This window comes from Dermacentor albipictus, chromosome 1, assembly GCF_038994185.2.
Source record: "Dermacentor albipictus isolate Rhodes 1998 colony chromosome 1, USDA_Dalb.pri_finalv2, whole genome shotgun sequence".
NCBI lineage: Eukaryota > Metazoa > Arthropoda > Arachnida > Ixodida > Ixodidae > Dermacentor > Dermacentor albipictus.
The window spans coordinates 318,570,658-318,595,588 of record NC_091821.1 but is presented as its reverse complement, the minus strand read 5'-3'; the positions used below and the strand labels follow the sequence as shown (position 1 = coordinate 318,595,588).

The window sequence follows — 24,931 nt, the reverse complement described above, 5'->3', positions numbered from 1 at the left end:
TTACAATCAAATGCGAAATGATAGATAAGAGCCTGTATCAGTGGGCGACAGAACGGTTTTGAAATACGACAATCGCTCAGTGATAAGGCGAACGTGAGTTCGCTGGTCTCGTCTTCGGCGGGCGGCGCATGTAGCTTCAGTGAAACATTATTTGGCTCTTTCCAAAGCTCTGCATGAACAACAGAGGTAAACTAAACCGATCGCGGAGACATAGTGATGAAACGTGGTGACTTGGAGGGCCGATCGTCATACCAGTGCACAATACGTGCCCTCACAACCGTGTTAATCTAGTTTGTAACCGAGGTCGATTCTGGAGGCAGTGCAGCGTCACTCTCATCCACACCCCACAGGACTTAACCAACAGAGCCAACCAATGAGTGTCCTCAGCAGAATATTTCAGCAGGTCTATCGCTTGACTCTGACAATCATCCTCCGATGGTTCATACCGTATCCCGGCTCAGTTCACTTACTTGCCGCATCTGGTGCTCCACGTCACTGCGCCGTGGAAACTTCGTATGTTAGAACTCGCTGTGCACCTCGTGCAGGCGGAGCGGCCGAGCTTTACTCTAATGTTTTCTTAATTCCCGAGCATGAGTAGCAGTGGCACGTGCCCGCTCCTGGGGTATTCGCCTAGCATCGAGTGGTGTGAGCAAAAAACCAATTCTTAAGTGGTCTTATATTTAAACTTGAGACCACTGGAAGTAGCGAAGGAAAAGGCAAAAACTGAAACCAGTCAGATTGACGCGAATCCTTTGAGAAGCCTCGGAACCTTGTTCCTTCCTGCCCCCTTCCTTACACGTCATCTATTTCTTTAACACCTTGTGGCGCTCCCGCTACTGTAAGAAATGTTTTTTCGCCAGTCACACCTCCGCGCTGATTCATACGGAAGAAGTCACTGCTCTACGTATCCGTCGGGTTCTCTTGCAGAAACAAAGGAACGGAACTGATGCTAGGGTCGCCGCCGGGACACGTTCATTAATTCATGACTGCCTCGTGCAGTGTAGCACCGCGCCACTACCAGTGCCTCGTGAGGCAATGCTGGTCGTAGCGTTCGCATCCGTCGCTGTCTCGAGCTCTTCGAATCTAGATTTCACTCCTCGGTATCACTCCACGCAAAGTACGTCTTTAGCCAAAATGACTTTAAACTAGCGATGTAAACGGTTGAAAAAAAAAACATTGAAAATTTCGAAAAAGAACAGCTTTTTTAAAAAGTTTTTTTCAACCAGGATGAAACCGAAAAAAAAAGAAAAAGCAGAGCTTACCGCAGAATTCTGTTGCGATGCGATTGCTTTCGACATATCTAAAAGTTTGGTAAAAAGAAGGAGCTCGGGAGTCTGCCAAGCACCTGGATCCATCCACGTGGTGGCAAGGACTTTGCTTCAACCAACCCTTGAGCCCCCTTCGGCTGTCGCGTTCTGCAGATTCCCCCTTCTTCTGCTGTAGGTGAAAGAAGCTGGTCCGAGTTTGGAAATGTGCTCAACAAGCTAAGCAACAGGCTCGTAGGGGATCGTGTGCAAAAAACTTGTGCACGTGCACACGAACCTCACTGTCCGGAAGGCTTAGTCCGCTGCACAGCGAAGCGTTGACGCGTCAAGCGGAAATGAAACGGACACAGATTGATGCAAATGTCGGTCTTGACGCTCTGATATGAAATCAATGCCTTGACGCGAAACCGTGCCTAGAATTTGAACCCGGAAGCTCTGCTGGGAATTTTGTGATGCAGTTATGTAACAATTATAATATTTTCAGTGTTAGAGAAATAAATGTGTCGGGTTTTTCATAGCTCTGTGCGCAATAGTCTCTCCTTTTTCAATTTTTCTTTTCTTTAAAAAAAAACAGAAGCACATGAAAGAAACCAGTTTTTCTCACGCCTCTCAATATTTCATGAAATTTTACATCTCTACCTTAAACCAGAGTTTGAACCCGTTCTTGATTAATTTGCTTCCTTACAGATTTAGTACTCGCTTAGTAGAGTCTTAGCCTTTTGCATAATGATGATTATAAAAATACGAAGACATAATGAAAAACAGGCGGTGGCGCTCTTTCAGCTCGCGGCGCCATGGTGTGTACATTCGGTTGAAAGCCAGCTTTAGAAGGTGGAAATCGCAAGTTCGATACCAGCTGAGACGCCTTCTAAAACCTTCTTTAATGCACATATTATCTGGCTGCCAGCGTGACGGCGTAATTATTATTATTATCATTATTATTATTATTATTATTATTATTATTATTATTATTATTATTATTATTATTATTATTATTATTATTATTATTATTATTATTATTATTAAGAAATTCACCCATGCATGCATCCAACGTTTGAAACGCTCATTGTCCTGTGGTCCAGGTGGCATTCCCTATCGGCCATTTTAAAAGCTTACGGGAACATACTCGCGCCGGTATTCGCATCCTTGTTTAATAGCTGTCAAAATTCTTCCACCTTTCCATACATTTGGAAAGCTCAGAGTGTATTCCCTGTATTTAAGTCCGGTTCCCAAACAGGTGTCTCGAACTACAGGCCGATTTAATTCCACAGTGCCACATCCAAGATTTTTGAGCTTGCCCTTCAGACCCTATTGTCTTCTAAAGTAAAGAGCTTGCTAACTCCAAACCAACACCGATTTATCCGTGACCGCTGAACAATCGGCAATCTTGCGAGCTTCATGGCACGGATCTCTGCGCCCGTATTCCAGAGGGGGCAAGTGGATGGCCGTCTACTGCGATCTCAGCAAAGCTTTTGATGTGCTAAGCCATCCAATGCTTCTCGTAAAGCTTACGCGTCACAGAGTTGATGCTTCAGTTGTGCCTCTCCATCGCAGCTATCTCCTGGAGGGGTCCTGCCAAGTTATAGTCGATAAACAGTTATATTTTATGTACGAGGCACTAGCGGGGTCCCTCAAGGCTCCGCATCAACCACTCCTTTTCCTGGTATTTGTCAAGGATGCTTCTTCCGTTATCTGGAAGACGTCCTTTCTTCAATATCCCTTTCCTGCCTGCACAAAAAAAATTAATTTTGGCTATTCGGTAGAGCACACACATATTGGAGCCCAACCCTCACAATTGTGGGGGTTCGCCGAATTAACCGATCTAGGCAGTTCGCAAATGAGCCTACAGAGAGAGAGAGAGAGAGAAAACTATCAGACGAACGAGGCCATGGGCCCACCGTTGCATTTCCAAAATGAGGCAGCCCAGCACGAGCAAGCGGCCGCCAGTCACGATACGTAAGCAGCGGATAAGATCAATATTTCTCTTTTTGAGGGGTATGCAATTGTAGAATATGTCTCCTGAGCCATCAAAGGACATATCTGCGAAAGAAATAGGCAAAAGTGTGCTTAAAAATTTGGAGGACGCTTAAGCTTCGCCTTCAAGAGTTGAACGCGATAGCATTCCAAGATCCCTGGCTGCTTTTCACGCTTCCTAGCAACTGCAGCTTACGTAACCGTAATGTTTACCGAAAGCACTGGCGGCGAACGTTACGCACGAAGGCGAGCTTTCTGGTAGAAACACGGCCTCCTGCGTGAGCCGATCTCCTGCTCCTGTAACGCACTTTTAATATTTCAGTCTGAGAAGATCTAACAAAATGTATTTGCTGTCGGTTTTTTTTTACACGACATTTGTGTGTGGGCTGTCATTCTCAAAATACCGAGGAATAACTTTGTAAAGATTTTGCTCCCCTCTTATGTAATGCCTTCGGGCCTTTAAGGGAAAAAATGAAATGAAATGAAATGAAAGACAAGGTATAGGCAACTTTTGTGATAGAAGAGTGGTTGGGTATGCGTGCTACGAAATGACTTTTGCTGAAAAGACGGCCGACGCTGGGCGCTGGACGCGTCGACCATCAAAAATTTGTTCTGCAGGGATCTTCGACCCCGAAAATTATGATGATATAGAAGAAATTATGAAGATGTTGGAATCTTTCGATATTGAAAGCAGCAGTGGCGGTGATGGCTTAGAGCGGGAGTTACCAGAGCGGCACGCTGCAGGCAACGATGACGAACATGAGCAGAAACAAGCAGTCCTTGATCATGCTGCTAACACGAACATGCCGAGTTCAGCATGTGCGACACAAAGTAAGCCATCAAGCAAATCAAGAAAAGTCGCGCCCACCCTTCGATAACGATCACAGTGAGTTCCCGACTAACGTATACGCACACCACTTGAACACTTTTCTCAATACTCTGATGACTCTTTCTTCGAAAATTCAGCTGAGAAAAATACAACATGTACTGCATGTCAACTGCTGGAAAACTATTAAAGGCAACCCCACAACAAATCCGGCAACTTTTTGGTACGCATATATCATGGGATGCATCCGCCTACCGAAAATCCACATGTATTGGCGCAGGGGATATCGAGCCGAGCAACTGACCAACGTGATGCCGCGTGAAGAGTTCAAAACCCTGAGCTCATGCCTCCATTTTGCGAACATGGAAATGCCGCCACAGAAGCCAGATGAAAAACGAATGTGGAAAGTGCGGCCAATCATTGACGCTGCGCGTCAGCGCTGTCACAAACTACAAAGAGTACCTAACAGTTATTCAGTTGACGAACAGATCATTCCGTTCACCGGCAGGTGCTCTCTTCGGCAATACGTGAAGGGGAAAACCAAGGCCGCTTGGGCTGAAAAAGTTCCTTTTGACTACATCTGCTGGATTGCTGATTGACTTTGAGGTGAACCAAGGAAAGTCGACTCTTCTTGCAGATAATGCTCTTTGTCTTGGTCCAAATGTTACCCTCAGGCTGGTGAAAACGCTGCCAAAACAGTCGTCTGTCTACTTCAACATATATTTCACGAGAATTCCACTTTCGGATGCACTAATCGACAAACATATTGACGGAACTGGAACACTCATGGCAAACCATGTCGCAAACATTCATTTTGAAAGTGACACGGGGATGAAGCAAGGCGACTTTCAGGAATTCAGAAGAGCCGATGGAAAAGCCGTTGTAGAATGGAAGGACAGCAAGCTTGTTACCATTGCCTCTACATGTACAGGTGCGAGTCCGGTGACATCCGTGAAGCACTGGTCCAAGAAAACCAAGGAATACGTTGGTGTTCCATCACCAGCGGTTGTTTACAGATACAATTCCTGCATGGGAGGGGTGGATGTCTGCGACCTGCTATTGGAGTATTACGGTATCTCCATAAAAACGAAGAAATAGACTCTAACAGTCAGCTTTCACATGTTAGAGTTGTCACTTGTGAACGCCTGGATAGAGTACCGGGAGGCTTCTGAGAGGAACGGTACCCAACGACGCGAAACGATGGAGCTGCTTAAATTTCGCCTCGCAATTGGTGACGCACTTTGTGCCTCACCAAAAAAGGACAGGTGTAATAATGGTGCAGCATTCTGCCTTCCTGAAACACGTGTCGACAAAGCCATAAGGGCAGCGAGAATTCCTGGCGTTGACAAGCGCATCGACGGTTTTGACCACGTCCCAATGGTTTACCCTATCAAAAATGTAAGATGCTGCAAGCTGGCTGCAAGCTGCCAGGTTGCTTATCAAGAAGCCGCACACGCTGCACTAAGTGCGATGCCAACCTTTGTTTGACAAGTGAGAGAAACTGCTTCAAAACCTTTCATAACAATGTTTAGGGGGCTGAAGTTCCAAATCAGCCACTCCTTTTCTCCCACTGAGAGTCGCGCAAATAAACACCCAGCCCGCGCGTATGTGTGGGTTCATTTTGAAAACCACAAAGTAAATATTTTCATTTTTAGATGCTGGGGTTTATTTCAGAGGGCTATAAAGATAACTAATTCCCGGAAAAAAAGTCTGTTTATCGTCTGTTTATCGTGCTTGGGCAGGAAAGGGATATGCCAATGACATCAGGATTTTTTAAAGATATTCACGCTATTGTTGAGTGTCGAATTCTTCAGTCTGACCTCTTGCTTGCAGAATGGTGCAAAAATAATGGCCTCAGCCTCAACATTTCTAAGACCAAAATTACGACCTTTGCTCACAAAACCGAAAATATTTTGTTTTCTTATTCTGTAAACTCTTTCCCGCTTAGCAGGGTTGCTGAGGTCAATGATATCAGTGTGCTCTTTATTGCCTCGTTAAGCTTTACATACTCAAGCAAATGCTGTGCGTGGTCCGCGCTCTCTTGGTTCTGTGTGCCGTCTCTCGTACGAATTCAAATCTCCCACTCATTTTTTAATGCTGTACCAGGCTAATTAAATGTCTTCTACAACTTGAATACGCATCAACGGTGTGGAATGGAGCTTCCATATCCCACAGTGATAAGACTAAGAAGAGTTCAGAAAAAGTTCGTAGCAAATTACCGCCATCTTTCTTGCGCTGGCATTGGTCAGTCTTTTAGCGCCTGTACTTTATCCTCCCTACCGTATCTTACTTGCCGACGTATTCGCGCCGGCTTTCTGCTTTTGTGTAAGCTCTTTCACGGAAACCTGAACTGCGCTGAGCTATTTAATCATGTCGAGCTTCAGATTCCGCAGATCACAAGGGCGCACCGACCATTTTTCGTTCCTGCTTGTCACGGCAAACATTTCGATGTGAATGTAATTAAAAATGTTTGTAATATCTATTTCGCTGATCTTGATTTTTTCATCAATGGCTTTCGCTGTTCTCTTCACAGCTTCGTATTATCGTGTGCTACTTTTTCTCGGTATATGTGATCTATGTCGGCGTGTATGATTTAGTACATTTTTCAGCTTTCCTATAGCGATATGTCTGTTTCACCGGCTTTTTTTTTCAATATTCTTGGTGCATTGAATGTAAATTTACTTTACATGAATCGTTTCCCCTTCCTTTATTCCCTTTCCATCACGTTTGTGTCTTTAGCTGTGCAGTTTCTTTTTTCTAATTGTGCTTGTTCACTAACCTTCTGTTGATTTTCGGTTTACCTTACCGTTGTTAATAGATAAGAGCTTGTTTTATCAACTTTCCTTGTGTTTTGATGTGTGCCAATATTGCGCCCAAATTGCAATTTTCCGTACATGCATCTTTTCCTGTTTAGTGCAATAGTAACTATATGCACACTACAGGCGCGTTTCTGCCGTCGCCATCACCGTGAGGTTCCGTATAAACTCCAAGGGCGATAAAGTCGTCACCGCGCGCCGTATGTTGCATGTGAATGAAAGCGTGCGAGAGTGAGACGGCGATCCCGGTTCAATTTCGCGCACGCAACGGAGGGAGGAAGCTTTCTGTTGCTCAATACGTGCCACAGAAAAGTGCTTTTCCGGGTGTGAAAGAAGCCCGCGAATACACGCAAAATCGCCGCGCGACTGTCCGCTCGAGTCACTTTGCGTGCATTCGTGGGCTTTTCACGCTCGGAAAAACACTTTTATGTAGCAGGTATCGAGAAACAGAAAGCTGTACCGAGAGTTTTTCATGTTGCTCTACAATTTTCTCACTCACACATTTAATTTAACTATAATCCCTGGAAGATTATTGATTAATTAAGACTAATTATCTAGTCAGGCCGGATGCAAAAAATAATCAGAGTATCTCCAAGCGACGGGAAACAACATTACCTTGGTTCTGTCCTGCTACGTAGCGCTTGTAAATTTTTAATGTTTGGCTCAAGTTCTCTTTCTCTTTTCATCAGATTATCTGTGTGCCAGTATTAAAACCTCATGGTTTTTGGTGGCACATAATCTAAAGACTGGACTGACCAATTATTTTCTGCGACTCTCGCGCATTTTATATGGCGGAAACCTTAGAAGGTCGCGCTGTGAGGTACAGAAAATATCACGTGACCCAAGGAATTGCAGAAGCGAATCAAAGTATGCCCAGCCGTGTATAAGAAATGATTAGTTCTTATATTGAACTAGTACGTTGCGCGATAGGCGCTAAACTGGCGTAATGCAAAAGCCGTAAGGACAAAAGGCCCAAGCCTGCTTGCTACTCAAGGCTTAGCGTGGAATCTTGGGCTTGCTGGTGATCCATAGGAAAAAGGACACGGCGCAAAAAAGACAAGGACACGAGAGAGCTACATGCACACAGCGCCGTGTGCGTGTCGCTCTCTCGTGTTCTTGTCTTTTTTGCGCCGTGTCCTTTTTCCAATACTCAAAACTGTTGGGCAAGTTTTTTTCTGAAGCTCATAGAATAAGCCTTACGGCAATTTTCTTGCTAAAGCTGTTGGTAGCAGGAGTGCCGTAAAAACTGTGAAACCAGGAACCACGCACTTTGCCCTATTTGATAAACCCGAATAAATAATCGCTTTTTTCTATGCCATTCCTATTGAAAAGGCCCATGTAACCCATGACCCCCATACCCAATGATCGCATCGAACACATTAACACATGAACACCACACAGATGTATGACCACATAATATTTTAGACGGCTATATTCTGGCATTAAATAATCTTATAGTACCAGTGGGAATAACAGAGTTACAGTATGAAAGACGGTGAAACAGCACAACGACAGTTCAGCAACATACTTCTACACAGACGCGTTGCTATTATTTCGCGACACGTCGGAAAAACAAGCTCAAACAACTCAACTGGTTATTGACAACAACGCTACTATAATAATAACAAAATGCAATGAAATGTAGACTTAATTTCACTGTCTATGCAGGCACAAGTTTAAGGGGATGATTCTTACATCGTTGCACACTACCCGCCTTGTAGACAGCTTTATCTTACCAATGGCTATAGAAAATGGTTAGTACAAAACTTCTGGTCCAACGCAAAACGTCCTCACAGGTGAACAACACTGCGAATTCAGCACCCAACTGGCGGAGAGCGCCTCATGCTTCCACAACCCGGCGTGGTTCATTTTTCAGGCACGGTTCAGGTAGTTCACGGTAACCGTACCGCCAAACCTGCGTGCCGTGTTCAATCCTTCAAATGCGCGACCAGCCCGTGGCGGTTTCCCAAACTGGCCATTGCACGCTCACCGAAATACAACAACGTGGCCACCTATCCGCATTTACAACTACACCATGACTGGGCGCACACAATGACCCCAAGTGTCTCGCACTCATACTAATAAACTGCACACGCAGCAGCGTCGACACGACACCAAATCAGCACAGGATTTGTCTCAAGTCTGCGCACGTCACTGACGGAGGCGTCTCTGATCTTCGACGAAACAAAGGCGCTTCGTTCACAATAAAGCAGGCGTCAGCGAAACGCACAATAACAAGCGTGGCGCGTAAAGCTTGTGCGACAATTGGTGAACACGGACATAAACGCTGAAAAATAAAATGCCGTATAGAAACTGCAATCACTGAATTATATATATAAAAAAGAAGACAACATATAAGACAATAAAACCAGCTCAGGGCTCTAGAATCCCCTCATCGTTCGCAAGACGACGAAGGCACGGCTTCCAAGCCGTTCCGCGAAAGCCATTCCGCGAGGCTGGCCGCTCTGCAAGACTTCCAAGTTTGACAGGCAAAGCACGCTTTACAGGCTTCCTCTTTGAAGGGACGCTAGAGGGAAAGAGGCGCTTCCTCAAAGGTTTCGCCTCAAGGGCCGACAGAGACGAAAGGATTCGCTCGTAATAACAAGAGCGCAAAACAATACGTTGCACTTGTAGAAGTGGGCGTGCCTCTGTTTTTATTTGTTTCGCTTCCTTTCCCTGCCGGACCCGTACACCTGCTCTCGCTCAATTCGTCATCGCTGCATCAGCCAGGGGACAAACACGACAAAAACAGCGCAACATGAACGAAACGAGACTACAGTCGAGTTTAGTCTCTGCCAACCTAGCGAAATACAATACGATGCAGCGTATCTTATTGGTACTTGTTCACATATTTGTACGTGACCGGTCTTTTTTCATGGCGGAGAATGCTTGACTAGTGCTTTCGTTTTCTTGCTACCATGGTCAACGCTGGTTCTCACCTCGTGCGACAAAAATGAATCAGCGTAAAAAAAAAGAAAAGGGAGTTTTCGAACGGTCAACAACATTTCCATTGTTTGCTTTTCCCTTGTTTATTTTTTTTTAGCGTGAAGCCAATTTGCATGAATACTTTAGACGCGCTTTATAGTTTTCTTCAACCGCTGTAGGCATAAATAATCAATATTCCTGTAACAGTTAAAAGCCGCACAAGCCTCGCATGCGCCTCTTATGTAAGGCCTTATTTGTAAGGCTCACTGTGCTTCGTGCCTTACCTGCGTGCGACCCCAAAAAGATTAAATAATAATAAAACATAATAAAATAAATAAACGATTAATAACTTGGATGATGTAGCTTGGATGGTTAAATTTCTGAAAGAACTCGCATGAATCATACAGAACACAGGCGAGAAAAGAATGCATGTAGCGCGCGCTCAAGCTCTAGGTTTCTGTGTGCTATGTCCGATTAAGTTTTCACTAAAACTTAAAATTAGTATAGAATGAATTTATTTCTGAGTCGTACAGGCCCATTTGGACTGTAATTCACCAGAGTGACGTCTTTAAGTATAACATGGCGCGTATTTACAGTCACACAGCAGCTTGTACGTCATAGGAGTTGTCAACTATCATGTTTTATGCAAATTACTTATTTTGCGGCCATCGCTGCAATGTGCATGTCGGGGCGGACGGTATCGAAGACACACCACATAGCATGTTACCTGCTATATGAATTAGTTTTATATTGTAATCTTGTAATGAAACGTGGTTTTACGTTTCTGTTAATATTCGTAATAGGAGCACAATCATTATTTAGAACGAAATATTTCCCGAAGGAAGATATTTAAACATCCCGTTCGCTTCCCTTGGCTTCATAGACAAATACCAACACCCATTATGAAACACTGCAATTCTATATTTCTTTGGTTCAGGCTCTCTTTCGTTTTACGCGCAAACGTACATGTCCCATCTGTGAAATCGGCGAGATTAAGTCGGAGGCCGCTAAGCTGGTAAAGGGAAGCTACGGCGGAGAGGGGAGGGGGGGAGGAAGAGAATAGGCGGAGCGTCACGGAGGAGGAATGTAGGCAGAGGCGCTCTCGGTTCACCTCCTCTCGCAGTTGGTGAGGGCTCTGTGTGCGCTATGGATGTACCGGGTTCGTATGTCGATCGGCAGCCGAGCGAGAAGCACGGAGCAACAACGCAAGCGGTAGGCACGAGCTGAACAAGACCGGCAAACGGCGCGGCATAAGCGTGCCAAGGAGACTCCCGATGATAGTGCTAGGCGTCTGGCGACGATGCGGGTGTGTCAAGCAAGACGGCATAGCTTAGCAACTTCGGAACAGCACCCGTACGCTTGCGTGTAACCCGCGTTAGCGAAGTGAAACGTTACTGATTTTTTTTCTGTATTTACTTTACTCGGTCGAGGTTCACCCCTGATTCAAACGGGAAAGCAAGTTATCCACAAGCAACGATATTTAAGCCACCAGTATAAGTAATGGCGGTATTCCCTTTTTTTTTCATTTAACGTTTCGTATTTTTTTTATTCTGATAATATGGGACGGCAGCTGTGTTTTGGGCTTCTTTTACATGTGCTCCAAGGGGCCACAACAACAAATTTTCCGGTCTGAACTGTGCATTGAGTGGTAATCCGAACGCATCCCATCACAAGCTGGCAAATATTGGATGCATTCCGTACGGCACATATTTTACGTATAATTATTTGATATCGCATTTGAACCGTGCAGCATTATAGTAACACTAATGTGTGGCCTCGTCGCTAGCGTTCCGCGTTCTTCTGACATGACTTCGTTCGCACACGTGCACCACGGCTACCGGCGATCAGTTAGACATCGTTTATCCAAGCGTTCTCTGACTTGTACTCTTTTTAACGCACGAGTGAAAGTGATTGCTGGCACAATGCATAGGCGGCGTCCTTGCTGGCGATGCGCCTTCTCGGCACGGTGTGTACACGGTTTTGTACCACATGGCCCCGCGACTCGTGACATCACAGACATCTTATGCAAAACATGGTTGGTCACTGTCGGTGAGAGGGGTTCAAAGTGAGAGATTTCACATTGAAATTTCTGTTTAAGATCTCCTCTGAAAGCGCAGCTTTCTTTCTCTCTCAATAGGTAAACAACAATGCCATAAGCCCTTTAAAAGAGACAAAAGAGTTTAGTCTGTTTTGACTTCGACTGTGTCACTTTCTTTTCCGTGCCAATGGTCTCTTGTGAGTAAAATTTGACACAATACATCCACAAGGTAAACAAACCAGCTTGCTGGAGCAAAGGCATTGTTGTACTGCTGCAGGAACTATAGCATCAACTCGCAAACCCAACTATATCCACGTTCGGCAGAACGCCGCAAAAGTTCACCACCTAACACTTGGACACACGTTTAAAAGGAACTGCGTGTGCCGAGGAGCACTCACTTCGCAAGCGAATTTTAATGGTAGCTTACACGGCAATCTGTGATTACAACAGTGTCTGCGATAGCTTTAACACGAATTAGAATAGCGTGTCAAAGTATACAATAGGCTACAAACATAATATCTGTGACACATGGAATTTACGTGTATTTATATTCTATCTAATAAGAATTATTTGTCACAGGTGTCTTGCCTAACATCCGATTAAGTTACAGGACGCAGGCCAGCAGCTATGCCCCGTCAAGACCGCTAACGAACTCAATATGTTATTTTCCAGCGTGCTTATTAGTGAAAGGAACATGCCCCCCATCATGTATCTTGCCTCATTGTCAGTGTGTTAGTATGCCGGATGTGGTTGTGACTCCGGAGGGAATTTTAAAATCCATACACCGTCTTCCTAATAAATATTCACACAAATTTAAGAGTACTTTGTTCCGTCTTTGTCCGATGAACCGATTTCACGTTCACGATTCCACGTGTAATGCATTCGTGCATTATAGAGCTCAGTGGCGAGGAAAAATTTTCAGGTTCGCGAGGGGTATGTCACAGACGCACACCAATTTTTGTGATCATCGGGCCACAAAAATACATTGTGGAAGAGATTTGCAACAAATACCGGAATGCTATTCCGCGTTCGGCCTTCTCAATAAGAAAATGCTGATTATATATGCCACCGCAGGTTATCTGAATGTGTATTTGACACCACTAGTCGTTGTAAGTTGATATGCTGCTAAAAACCAACAAATACATTTTTTTAACCTTCGATTTCGTGGTAATGCAGACACCGCGACAAGAAATTGCAGTTGAGACATTAATGGGACGATAATAAGAAATATTAGGTCAAGATACATTGTAAACTACTCTTCTGCAATAGCATAGCGGCTTTTTTACATGGCTTGGTAAGCCATGTACAAAGATGGTAAGCCAAATTTGTCTCCTCCACTTACGGCCCTAAAGTGCTCACTGACTACCGGCTTAGCTGAAGTATACAGGCGGCATCGTATAGCAAGCACGTATATTCTGGGAAAATTTCCCACTGATACCGCATGTACGCTCTATTAAGGCAGTAAGTTGAACAGAATAACTCTGGAGAGAGCTTCTCACGTCACTTAATAATATAACCTAAAGCAACCGGGTTATTTGCGTGAGGTTGTCGAAATAAATATACTTTATTCGAAAATTGCTTTATTTATTCTGAGTTCAACCTATACAGAAAAGACAGAAGTACAATGCGTGGTGGTGGTGTTCTTGTGGCCGTCGAAAACCAATTCGTTCTAAAAGTGTGCTTGTGCCATTATCTTCCACTGAAACCTGCTGGGGAACATTGTAGGTTCCAGTTCATCACATTCTTCCGTTCTTATCGGTGTTTGCTATCGTCCTCCAGTCCCCGATTCTAATTTCATCCCATGCTTAACCTCTGAATTAGAAGACATTCGAAACGGTTCCCTCGCGTCCCTATAATTTTAACAGTAGACTTCAACTACCTGAAATCGATTGGAGCAATAATTTCGTTTTCAGCTCTAGCTCGTACAAAACGGAATGTCACAATTTTCTTCACACTCTGAACCTGTTTTCATTACAGCAGATAGTGAAAGAACCCTAACGCGACACCACCATTCTCGATCTTGTATGTACCACGCATCCTGACGCTATTTCTGCTAATGTTCTACAAGTAATCAGTGATCACAAGTTAATCCAGTTTAATTATCAATTTAGCGCTAGTTTCCACAAGAAAGTAACCCACCGAAAATATATTTATGACTATTATAAAGCAAATACCTCCGCAATCAGTAGGTTTCTTAACGATTCCTTGTAACCTTTAGAGCATGACTTTAGAAGCCGTTCTGTTGAGGAAAACGGGTCACTATTTAAGCACATAATTTTGCGCGTAAGGGATATGTTTATCCCAAACCTTTGTATCTGTCCCAGCCTGAAAAGCCCTGGGTTTTCCTGGCATTTGAAACGCTTAATAGGAAGAAAGAAACGCGCTTACCGCACTGCTATGCATACTAACAAGGCTGACGCCTGGGCGATGTACAGGGATATTGCAAGTCTTTGTAAAACTGAAACAAAAAATATAAGGATTCATTCTTCAATGCCACGCTACCAGGAATTCTAAAAACTAGTCCCAAGCACTTCTGGAAAATATTTAACCCTGGAAAGTCTAGAACTCAGCCTACCTTACAGGAAGCAGGCCAGCAGCTCTCCCCCTTCAATACCACTAACGAACTCAATAAGTCATTTGCCAGCTTGTTTACTAGTGAAAGGAACATGCCCGTATCATGTATCTTGCCTCATTTTCAGTGTTTCAGTATGCCGGATGTGGTTGTGACTCTGGAGGGAGATTTAAAAGCCATACACCATCTTCCTCATAAATCGAGTCCTGGTCCTGACGGTATACGCTCTTACTTAAAGTTACTGCTCCACACTCATCCGCTTTTCAGTGTATGGTTTTTCAGCAATCTACAGATGATGACACTACCCTGCCAGATGACTAGAAACTTGCGCACGTCATTCCCATCTAAAAATCGGGCAACCACGACGACTGCGGTAACTCCAGACCAATATAGTTAACGCCAATACCACGTAAAATCCTTGAGCACCTTCTGTACAGTAACATCATGCAACACTTAGTAAATAACAATCTCCTTTTTCGGAACCAGCATCACTTTCAGCGATGGAAATCCTGTGAAACGCAGCTTTTCGAACTCGTCGCAGATATTCACTCGGTTATTCATTTACTAGGTCAAATGGATGCTGTGTTCATAGATTTTTCTAAAGCATTCGACCGGGTTCCTCATGACCGCCTACATGTAAAACTTCAAACTTTTAATCTTAATGAAAGCATTATAAGTTGGATTTATATATTTTTAACCGATAGATCGCAGGCTGTCTTACTTGATAACATTGTTTTTTCACCTACTGCTGCTAAATCTGGAGTTCCTCAGGGGTCCGTCTAAGGCTCACTATTATTCCTTTTGTACATTAGCGATCTTCGCAATAATATCTCTTCGCAAATTCGTCTTTATGCAGATGACTGTGTCATGTATCTTCAGATTAATGAACCTAGCAATTCTCTTTTTCTGCAGGCTGATTTGACTACATTATCATCGTGGTGTGACATGTGGCTAATGCAGATTAATGTTAATAAAACCAAGGCAATGACATTCACTACACGTCGCTTGAAATCATCATTTTCTTATATCAACAATGCTGCCATTGAGCCGGTAAATCAGTTTAAGTACCTCGGGAGTCATCATATCAACTAACTTAACTTGGAAACAGTGCATAGAATACATCACCAGCAAGGCAAGTAAAACACAAGGACTAATACGTAAAACACTCTACATGGCTACGCCTTACACGAAGCTTCTGGTGTACAGCTCTCTAGTCAAACCGCAGCTGGAATATGCCTCTGTCATTTGTAATCCGCATCAGGCTTGCCTAATGAAGTCACTGGAATCATTACAGAATCGTGCGATTCGTTTTATAACAAGCAACTACACGAACGACAGTATTACACCACCTTCGAAACACCTTGGATCTTCAAACACTGCAGCAAAGAAGATGCATTTGTTTACTTCATTACTTCTTCAAACTCTACCACAGCACTTGTACTTTCCGACTGCTTCATACGTCTCCCAACGCACAAAGTATACCTACCCAAGTATACCTACCCCATCGCAGGACTAACTTGTTCAAATTGCTTTGCCTTTAGCTATTAAACTTTGGAATGAACTGCCGAAAGACGTTGCGTCTGTCAGAAATTCTGATGCATTTTGCGCAGCTGTAGTTTCTGTAAGAACCTGCGCCTTTATTTCTTGTGTTTTTTTTTTTGTTATCTGTGAGTGTGCAATAATGTTCTTTCCCCTTATGTAATACCCCTGTGGGGTCTTTAAGGGTACTGTAAACAAACAAATAAATAAATAAATAAATAAATAAATAAATAAATAGCACTTACATAATATATCTGGGCTCTATCCCAGTCGCGTCGAACTGTTGTAGCTCGCATTTATTTTTTGACAACGTTTGTAATTTCCTTACGCTGAGTTCCACACAGTTTCAAGAGTACACAGCTCATCACATCGCACTCCAAGATTTAATCTCCACATGCGATGTAACTAAATACTCTGTCAACATAAATGAGAGCTTCATTTCCACTTCATTACCTTAATTAATTGTAGAATTGTCTAAAACTCATTCATGATAACGTTCTGTAGCCTGTCCGCAATTTTCTTCCCAGCTAAGTAAATTATTTTACAGCAGCCTGTTTGTCGACACGCGTTTGCTCAAGCACACTCCTGCTTCAGCTCCTAAACAGCATTAAACGCTGACGTCGAGGCAACGTTTCCAAGATAGCTTTATTTTCTTTCTTTCTCGTTTCAGCGATAGCGACGTAAAAGTAAGCCGCATACCAAAAATCCGAGTAGGAAAAGGAGGGCCTCGAGCGACACACGAGGCCAGCGGAAGCGGCGCGACACGCACGAGGCAGCGCCACAGTTAACAACAGCAGGCGGGTGTCCTGTGGCGTCCACCGGCGCTCGGTATCGGGGGCAAGGTCGCGCGCTCGACTAGATCTTGCGTGCGCCGCGACAGTGGGTTAGGGGAGCGCCGCCGCGGGCAGCGATCGCGGGGCACACAGCGACGGCCCCCGAGAGGGGGTTCTAGCGAGGTGGGCGACCCCACGGGGTCCACGACCGGGAGGAGGGGGCGCGCATCCCAGTCGCGTACTCACTCGTCGCGGCGTGTAGCGCCTCCGGCCTGGTGGCTGCTCGAACGTTACTCCGGGCAGCGGCGATTCACAGTCGGCGAAGTTGACGCTGGGCGAGCGCAGGCAGCGTTGAGTCATGGCGACGCCGCTGACCAGCGCGGACTCGGAACGACGGATCCGACGCCGGAGCCCCGGTGGCCGCGCATGGTCGCGCCGCAGACCCGTAGTCGCGCCCCCCTGCCTCCGCCCAGGGACGCTGTTGGCCAGGCCCTGCTGCTGCCCTTCGGCACCCAAGGCAGCCGTGGTACAGGCCTCGCGGCCGCCCGCTTCGCCGAAGAGCGTCGTTCGCGCCGGAGTAGTCGGACCGCCAGCGCAAGGAACACGGCGGGAGAGAGGAACGAAAAGGAGCAGCGGGAGGACCCCCACTGGACGCGAGGGTGCCGACAGCCCCGGCCACTGCTCCAAATATGGCGACCGCCGGTCACGTGGCGGCAATAGCTTCGTCGAGTCTGTGGAAACACTGCTGCCGACGCACAGCTCGGCCCCACGGTGCAACAGAATGGCCGTGCGCGTTCAGGTGGCGCGAAGAATGCAAAACGAGTTACGGGTATACGCCGGTACGCGTCGCGTGGGTCGGGAGTCGGGGGAGACCGTGGGGATGACTGCGCTCCACTGCGCAAGCGCGGCGGGAAGCACGGGAGCGGGAGCCGGGTTTCGCCGGCGCGTCGATGGAGGAGGTGCGGCCGCGGTCGTACAGGTGGCGGTACGCGACAGGGATTCGGTACCCTCTCATTTATAACGAGGGTGAAAGAAGGACCAAGTGGGATACCGGCGAGTTGCGAGATGCGGCGCCGCCTCGGAAGTAGTGCCATGTCCCTAACGAAAAATAGCGCACCTGTCAGGAGCACGCCCACCTGGTGAGAAACCGCAAAAAGGCAGAAAAGAGAGCCGCAAACGACTTCGTTACGCCGGCAGGGACGAGGTCCACGAAGAAGCGACGCGATTCCGAGCGGCGACACGGGAGTTTCGATCAACGCCGAGCTTCAATTGTTCCCACTTTCTCGCTCGGCGCCCGAACAGGCGCGGTGGCGAAAGGCTGTCGACGACCAGATTACCAGTGGGCCCAGGAGATCGACGCGCGCGAGAATGCCGGTGTACGGGGCCCCGCTCGCTAACGTTTCTCCTATCGAGTTCTTATTCAGTATCTACATACAACATGGAAAGTGACCAAAGCAGCGCCGCCACTGAATATGTCGCACGCCTTTACGAATAGCACAGGAAGATGGTCTTTATGGGCTGGCTGGCGAACAGGCCATATTATATATATAACACGACAAAAAGGCAAAGGACAAAAAGGACACGACAAAAAGGCAAAGAGCACACAATCGGTGCAATTTCGTTATCCATAATTTTGTTTGACAAGACTAGCAGAAAGAAGCTGTGAATACCAACTATACCAGAAAGTATTCTCCAGACATCTCTAAAGAAGAAAAGCAAACAGAAAGAAATGAGGTGGCACATATAGCAGATTTCAGCACCATTTCTTGAGATTTTCAGTGATTTAATTATTGTCTGATTGATCGTTCGACTGATTGACTGATTTTGGCGTCCCAAAGAAAGATATCGGTTATGACAAGCCCTGCAGGGGAGGGGCTTTCAAATGGGGATCACTACCCTAGGAGCCACCTGGAGATCACTAACGCACGTCTAAATCTGAGAACATGAGCGTTTCAGCGCTTCGCCTCCGCTAAAATGCTGTCGTCACGGCGGAGAATTGACAGCAACATCATGATCATGTCTCCCGACATTCTTTCATCATTTTTCTAGACGGACTATCTCAACGTCAAACAAATGTCTCGCAACACGCGAAAACGACCCTCTTTAACGATGTCATACTCTACATGGAGACGCTATAGCTTTCAAGGACACAGTCGAACCGCACTTTTCAGCGATTCTAACATGTAGTCACCCTGAATGAAATGTTTTGCTTTCTGACAACAGAGGGAATACCATTGCAAAAGCAACAACTTCGCTAACCCGCATTGCCCACAAGATGTCTATGCGGTGGGTAACTCAGGAGCTCGCATGAATCTCAGTTATCATTCGCGCACAGTTGCTGCTCAGAGACAAATCTAAACTCATGTATTCACCCCAGTTAAACGGGTACCAAGCCACAATAAATGAAGAAAAAATACGAGTACAAAGGCGCGGGCGCACTCCCTTGCAATAAAAATAATAATAATAGGGAGGGACCTCCTACTTGCCGTCAATAAGCTCATCACGAGGGAAAAAAATTGACAATGAATTCACCACTGCGCTTGGCCAGTTATGCGCAAACGGAATGGCATTCGAGTCCCTTCCTCCAGGCTGCACTACAGCCGACACGTCCATACTCGACGTGTCGCTAACATACACGCTCATGACTGCCCACTGCATAAACTTTAAACAAGACCTTCACGGCAGAGTCCCCACTGTCACAAACATACACCTTTTAGATGCTCATTTCTTAAGACATCGTCCAAATGTGCAAAGCTTGCATCAAATTCGTTTTCTCTACAGTTCCAAACTATTCTCGGTCACTATATTCCAAGCTCCGCCCTCAATCAGGAATAGTGGCTCACTGCGCCTGGCGGAGCGGCAAAAAGATTCGCTCGAATCCGGCACGTCCGCTGCGCCATGGGCGAGGATTGGTGGGTGTGGTCATCATCGGTAGTACTTTCTTCGTAAACCGGCGCTGTTCCGGCCTGCCTTGAATAGCCTCAGTGCGGGAATTTCGTAGATCGGGATAGTTATCTACTTTTAAAATATGGTCCCCCCTCAACCCCCCGTTTTTATCTCTCTCTTTCTTCCTCTGTTTCAAACCACCGGTGTGCTCCCCTGGCTGATTCGTTTCTGCTTCCGCGAAAAAAAAAAAGGAAAGAGATAAAAAAGGATACACGCAACAGCGCACACTTCGTTCTCATTCCCCCCACGGTGCCCATAAGCGTCCTCGCGCGCGTCCTTGACGGAGCACTCAAAGAGCAGCCTATCGATCACACGACCAAACACGCCCCGTCAAAACTTTGTCCCCACCAGTTCGCTCGAGGCACTCTGCTGGCTTGGCGCGATGCGCGCACACAGCGGACCGCTTCCCGCGTAGTAAGTCCAGCCGTACGGCGATGCCGTGAGTGGGGTCCGTATTCGCCCAACGTATTTCGCACGCCGCCAGTCCAGCTCACGCCACGATCACGGAAAGCGTGCGCTCGCACGCACACGACGGGACAGCGCCGGTGGCGCGTTGTTCCGTCATTACGGACCTTTATGTACCGGTCAACTTAAGCGCCGGCACCTCGGTTCTGCGCGACGTGTACACGCAACGTCTCTTCTGACAGAACGACTTTCTCCTGGGACGGTTTGGCACGCGTAGCGAGCGCAATGTCATACGGGTACTGAAGCGGAAGTCGAAATTGATTAAAAAATAAAAAAGAAGGATTCTAGAACCATGTTGGTCCATAAAAAGTGGCGAGTGTAGGGTTTACGTGTTGTTACATAAATAAAGAAAGCACACATATTACACGAATAATACCACTTCTTTCGTTATATTGCGATATCAATTACATGAACACTCCAAGCGAATTTCTGTTCCAAGCGAATTTCCAAGCGATATGTCGCCGTGATGTTCCCTATAAAGACCAAGCACAATAACGTCGTCGCCGCACGCCGTACGCTCTATGTGCGAATGCAAGCTTGCGAGAGTCAGCCCACCGATTGCGGTTCGATCTCGCGCGCGCGAGGCACGGTGGGTGGGTAGGCGAGGGAGAAGGGGAGGAGGCGTTCTACTCCGGCGGCTGCTGCTTACGGCGCGGCCGCGCAGGCGCCGTATCTTGAAAGCCATCTGCGATGTAGTGCATGCGCCGAGTGCCGGTAGCTTTGTATGCGCTGTGCTTTCGACGTTTAGTTCGCGTTGAAGCTGCTGTCACGCGTCCGAACTCCAGCGTTTTGACAGCGAGTTTCCGCAGGCATCGAGCACGATGTGTTCATGATTATCTTTGTGCGCGTGACACCTTGCTTGTTCATTTAGTTAGTAAGCGAATGCTATCAACTTTATACGCCCGATAAAACTGCTATGCTTACTTCGTAGAGCTGTCTATTAATTTGCTATCGCAATCGATGCTTCGCCTTTCGGGCGAAACTGCAACTTTCTTCTTTTTTGATTCCTGTGGCAGTTGGTACCATTCCCACCTCTTTATTTTCTTTTCTCCCGTAAGCTACCAGCACTGATATTTATTTATTTATTTATTTATTTATTTATTTATTTATTTATTTATTTATTTATTTATTTATTTATTTATTTATAGGCACCGGCAATAACGCTGAGAGCAAGTGGGGCTATACTAATCCAGGTGCAACCAAATTAGGAAGACCCACTAAGCTTCAACAACACACTTCCTCACCAGAACAGGAATTGGCCTCCCTGGTGCAGTATCCGGCCACTCCCTCCCAAATGACTCACTCAATTACCCAATGGCCTTCAGTCCCCAGCAGCTGCGGAGCATCTGACCAAGGCGGCGGTCAGACCTGTAACGCAGCAGAGGGTGCAAATAATGTTTGGACCCGGACAGGCCGCCAATGAAAACTGACCCTTACAACGTGTAACACCCGAACCCCATCGAGCGAAGCTAGCCTAGCAAGACTCTTTAAGGAACTATCAGGTATTGTTTGGGATATAATTGGCCTTAGTGAGGTTAGAAGAACTGGTGAAGCTTTTACAGTGCTGACAAATGGCCTCGTCTACTGATATAGAGGACTACCAGATAAGAAGCAGTTCGGAGTAGAATTCCTAATCCATAAGGACATAGCGGGTAACATCGACGAATTCTACAGCATTCATGAGAGGGTAGCAGTAGTCGTAATAAAGGTAGTACAAACCTACGCTCCAACCTCCAGTCACGATGATGAAGAAATAGAATAGTTTTATGAAGATGTTCAATTAGCGATACGAAAGTGCAAACTCAGTATACTGCAGTCATGGGCGACTTCAATGCAAAAGTGGGGGAAAAGCAGGCTGGTGAACAAGCAATTGGCAACTACGGCGCGGATTCTAGGAACCCTCGAGGAGAGATGTTGGTAGAATTCGCGGAAAGGAATAAGCTGCGTATAATGAACACCTTCTTCAGGAAGCGGAGGAACAAAAAGTGGACCTGGAAAAGCCCTAATGGTGAAACAAGAAATGAACTTGATTTTATACTTTCTGTCAATCCGAGCATAGTGCAGGATGTAGAAGTGTTAGGTAGGGTAAAGTGAAGTGATCATAGGTTAGTGAAGGCCCCTAGACGCAGTAGGGGTAAAAGCAGACCAATTCAGGTTGGCACTTTCAAAGAAATTTGCAGCCTTAGAACAGAGATGAAGACGACATGGAGGCAATGAATTGAACCATAACTAGGCTGGCTTCAGAAGCAGCAATTGAAGTGGGAGGTAAGGCACCAAGGCAACCATTAGGTAAGCTCTCCCGAGTAACAGATGACCTAATAAAGAAACGACAAAGTATGAAAATGTCCAACCCAAGAGATCAGACTTGATTCGCGGAACTGTAAAAACTAATCAACAAGGAGGAAATAAGTTTTTTTTTAATGATGGGGTTTTACATGCCAAAACTACTTTCTGAATATGAGGCATGCCGTAGTGGAGGACTCCAGGAATTTCGACCACCTTGGTTCTTTAACGTGCACCTAAATCTAAGTACAAGCGTATTTTCGCATTTCACCCCCATCGAAATGCGGCCGCGGTCGGGATTCGATCCCGCGACCTCGTGAATCAACAGCCCAACACCATAGCCACTGAGCAACCACGGCGGGTAGAAAATAAGGGATATTCGAAATTATTACGTGAGAAAGACTGAGGAAGCAGTAAAAAATGGACGCAGCCTGAAATCAGTAAGAAGGAAACTAGGCATCGGACAAACCAAGATGTATGCACTGGAAGATAGAAAGGATGATACCATGATAAATCTCAAAGATATAGTAAAAGCAGCAGACGAATTCTATATTGACCTGTACAGTACCCAAAGCCGCCACGATACCTCCATTCAAAGTAGTCATGAACAAGTTAGAGCGGCTCCTTCTATAACTAGAGACGAAGTTAGAAGAGCCTTGCAAGACATGAAACTGGGAAAGCGGCAGCAGAAGATGGACTACCAGTCGATTTAATCAAAGATGGTGGAGACATATTGCTTGAAAAACTAGCGGCCCTTTATACGAACTGCCTATCGACTTCAAGGGTCCCAAAGAACTGGAAGAATGCCAACATTGTACTAATCCACAAAAAGGGAAACGTTAAGGAATTAAAAATTATAGGCCCATTAGCTTACTTCCAATATTATATAAAATATTCACCAAGATAATCTCCAATAAAATAAGGGCAACACTGGACTTATGTCAACGAAGGGAACAGGCAGGTTTCAGGAAGAGATACTCTACGATGGATCACATCAATGTCATCAATCAGGTAGGTAACTGAGAAATCCGCAGAGTACAATCAGCCTCTCTACATTGCTTTCATAGATTACGAAAGGCATTTGATTCAGTAGAGGTACCAGAGTCAAAGAGGCATCACGTAATCAAGGAGTACAGGAGGCTTACATAAATGTATTTGAAAATATCTACAAATCTTCCACAGCTAGCCTAATTCTACACACAAAAAAGTAGGACGACACCTATAGAGAAAGGAGTCAGACAAGGAGATACAATTTCTCCAGTGCTATTCACTCTGCGCTTGGAAGAAGTATTCAAGTTATCAAATTGGGGTGGCTTAGGAGTAAGGATCAGCAGCGAATATCTCGGTAACATTCGATTTGTAGATGACGTTGTCCTGTTCAGTAACACTGGGGACGAGAGAGAGAGAAAGCAAGGACAGGAAAGACAGGGAGGCTGGAGACGAGTTACAACAAATGATTGAGGACCTTAACAGAGAGAGTAAAAGAGTGGGGTTGAAAATTAATGTGCAGAAGAAAAAAAGGATGATGAATAACAGGGCAAGGGAACAAGAGTTCAGGATCGCCAGTCAGCCTCTAGAGTCTGTGAAGGAGTACGTTTACCTAGGTGAATTACTCACAGGCGACCCTGATCCTGAGAGGGAAATTTACAGAAGAATAGAAATGGGTTGGAGCGTATTCGGCAGACATTGTCAGATCCTGACTGGAAGCTTAGCATTATCATTAAAAAGAAAGGCGCACAATCAATGCATTCTATCGGTGCTGACATATGGGGCAGAAACTTGGCGACCGACAAAGAAGCTCGAAAACAAGTTAAGGTACGTGCAAAGAGCGATGGAACGAAGAACGTTAGGCGTAACGTTAAGAGACAGGAAGGGAGCGGTGTGGATCAGAGAGCAAACAGGGATAGCCGATATGTTAACTGACATTAAGAGAAAGACATGGAGCTGGGCAGGTCATGTAATGCGTAGCTTAGATAACCGGTGGACCATTGGGTTACAGAATGGGTGCCATGAGACGGGAAGCGCAGTCGAGGACGGCAGAAGACTAGGTAGTGTGATGAAATTAAGAAATTCGCAGGCGCTAGTTGGAATCGGTTTCTTACTTAGCTTGCTTACACAACTATTATAAATGTGAGGATGACATTGCTTCGTTCTTGTTCCTGTTGGTGTTCGTCTGTTTGTGATGCAAAATGCCACAAAGTCTTTATTTTTTCTACTATTTTGTATTGTTACCCGCCGTGGTTGCTCAGTGGCTATGGTGTTAGGCTGCTGAGTACGAGGTCGCGGGATCGAATCCCGGCCACGGCGGCCGCATTTCGATAGGGGCGAAATGCGAAAACACCCGTGTACTTAGATTTAGGTGCACGTTAAAGAACCCCAGGTGGTCGAAATTCCCGGAGTCCTCCACTACGGCGTGCCTCATAATGAGAAAGTGGTTTTGGCACGTAATGCCCCATAATTTTTTTTCTATTTTGTATTGTTACTTGGATATGTTGCCGACTGCTGCCTA

General features: G+C 45.7%; 1 protein-coding gene across 6 annotated transcripts in view; it reads right to left on the bottom strand.

Annotated features, from left to right (window-relative positions):
* The window catches only part of alpha-Catr (alpha-catenin related), a 184,164-nt gene that overhangs the window by 102,576 nt on the left and 56,657 nt on the right, over window positions 1-24,931 (bottom strand). The window contains exon 2 of one of the 6 annotated variants that reach the window (XM_070531598.1): window positions 14,233-14,302. The exons of the other annotated variants lie outside the window; for them this stretch is intronic. Coding sequence (XP_070387699.1) covers window positions 14,233-14,247 — 15 coding nt within the window. The 5' untranslated portion in view covers window positions 14,248-14,302. The remainder of the gene's footprint in view (window positions 1-14,232; window positions 14,303-24,931) is intronic. 6 annotated transcript variants of the gene reach the window in all.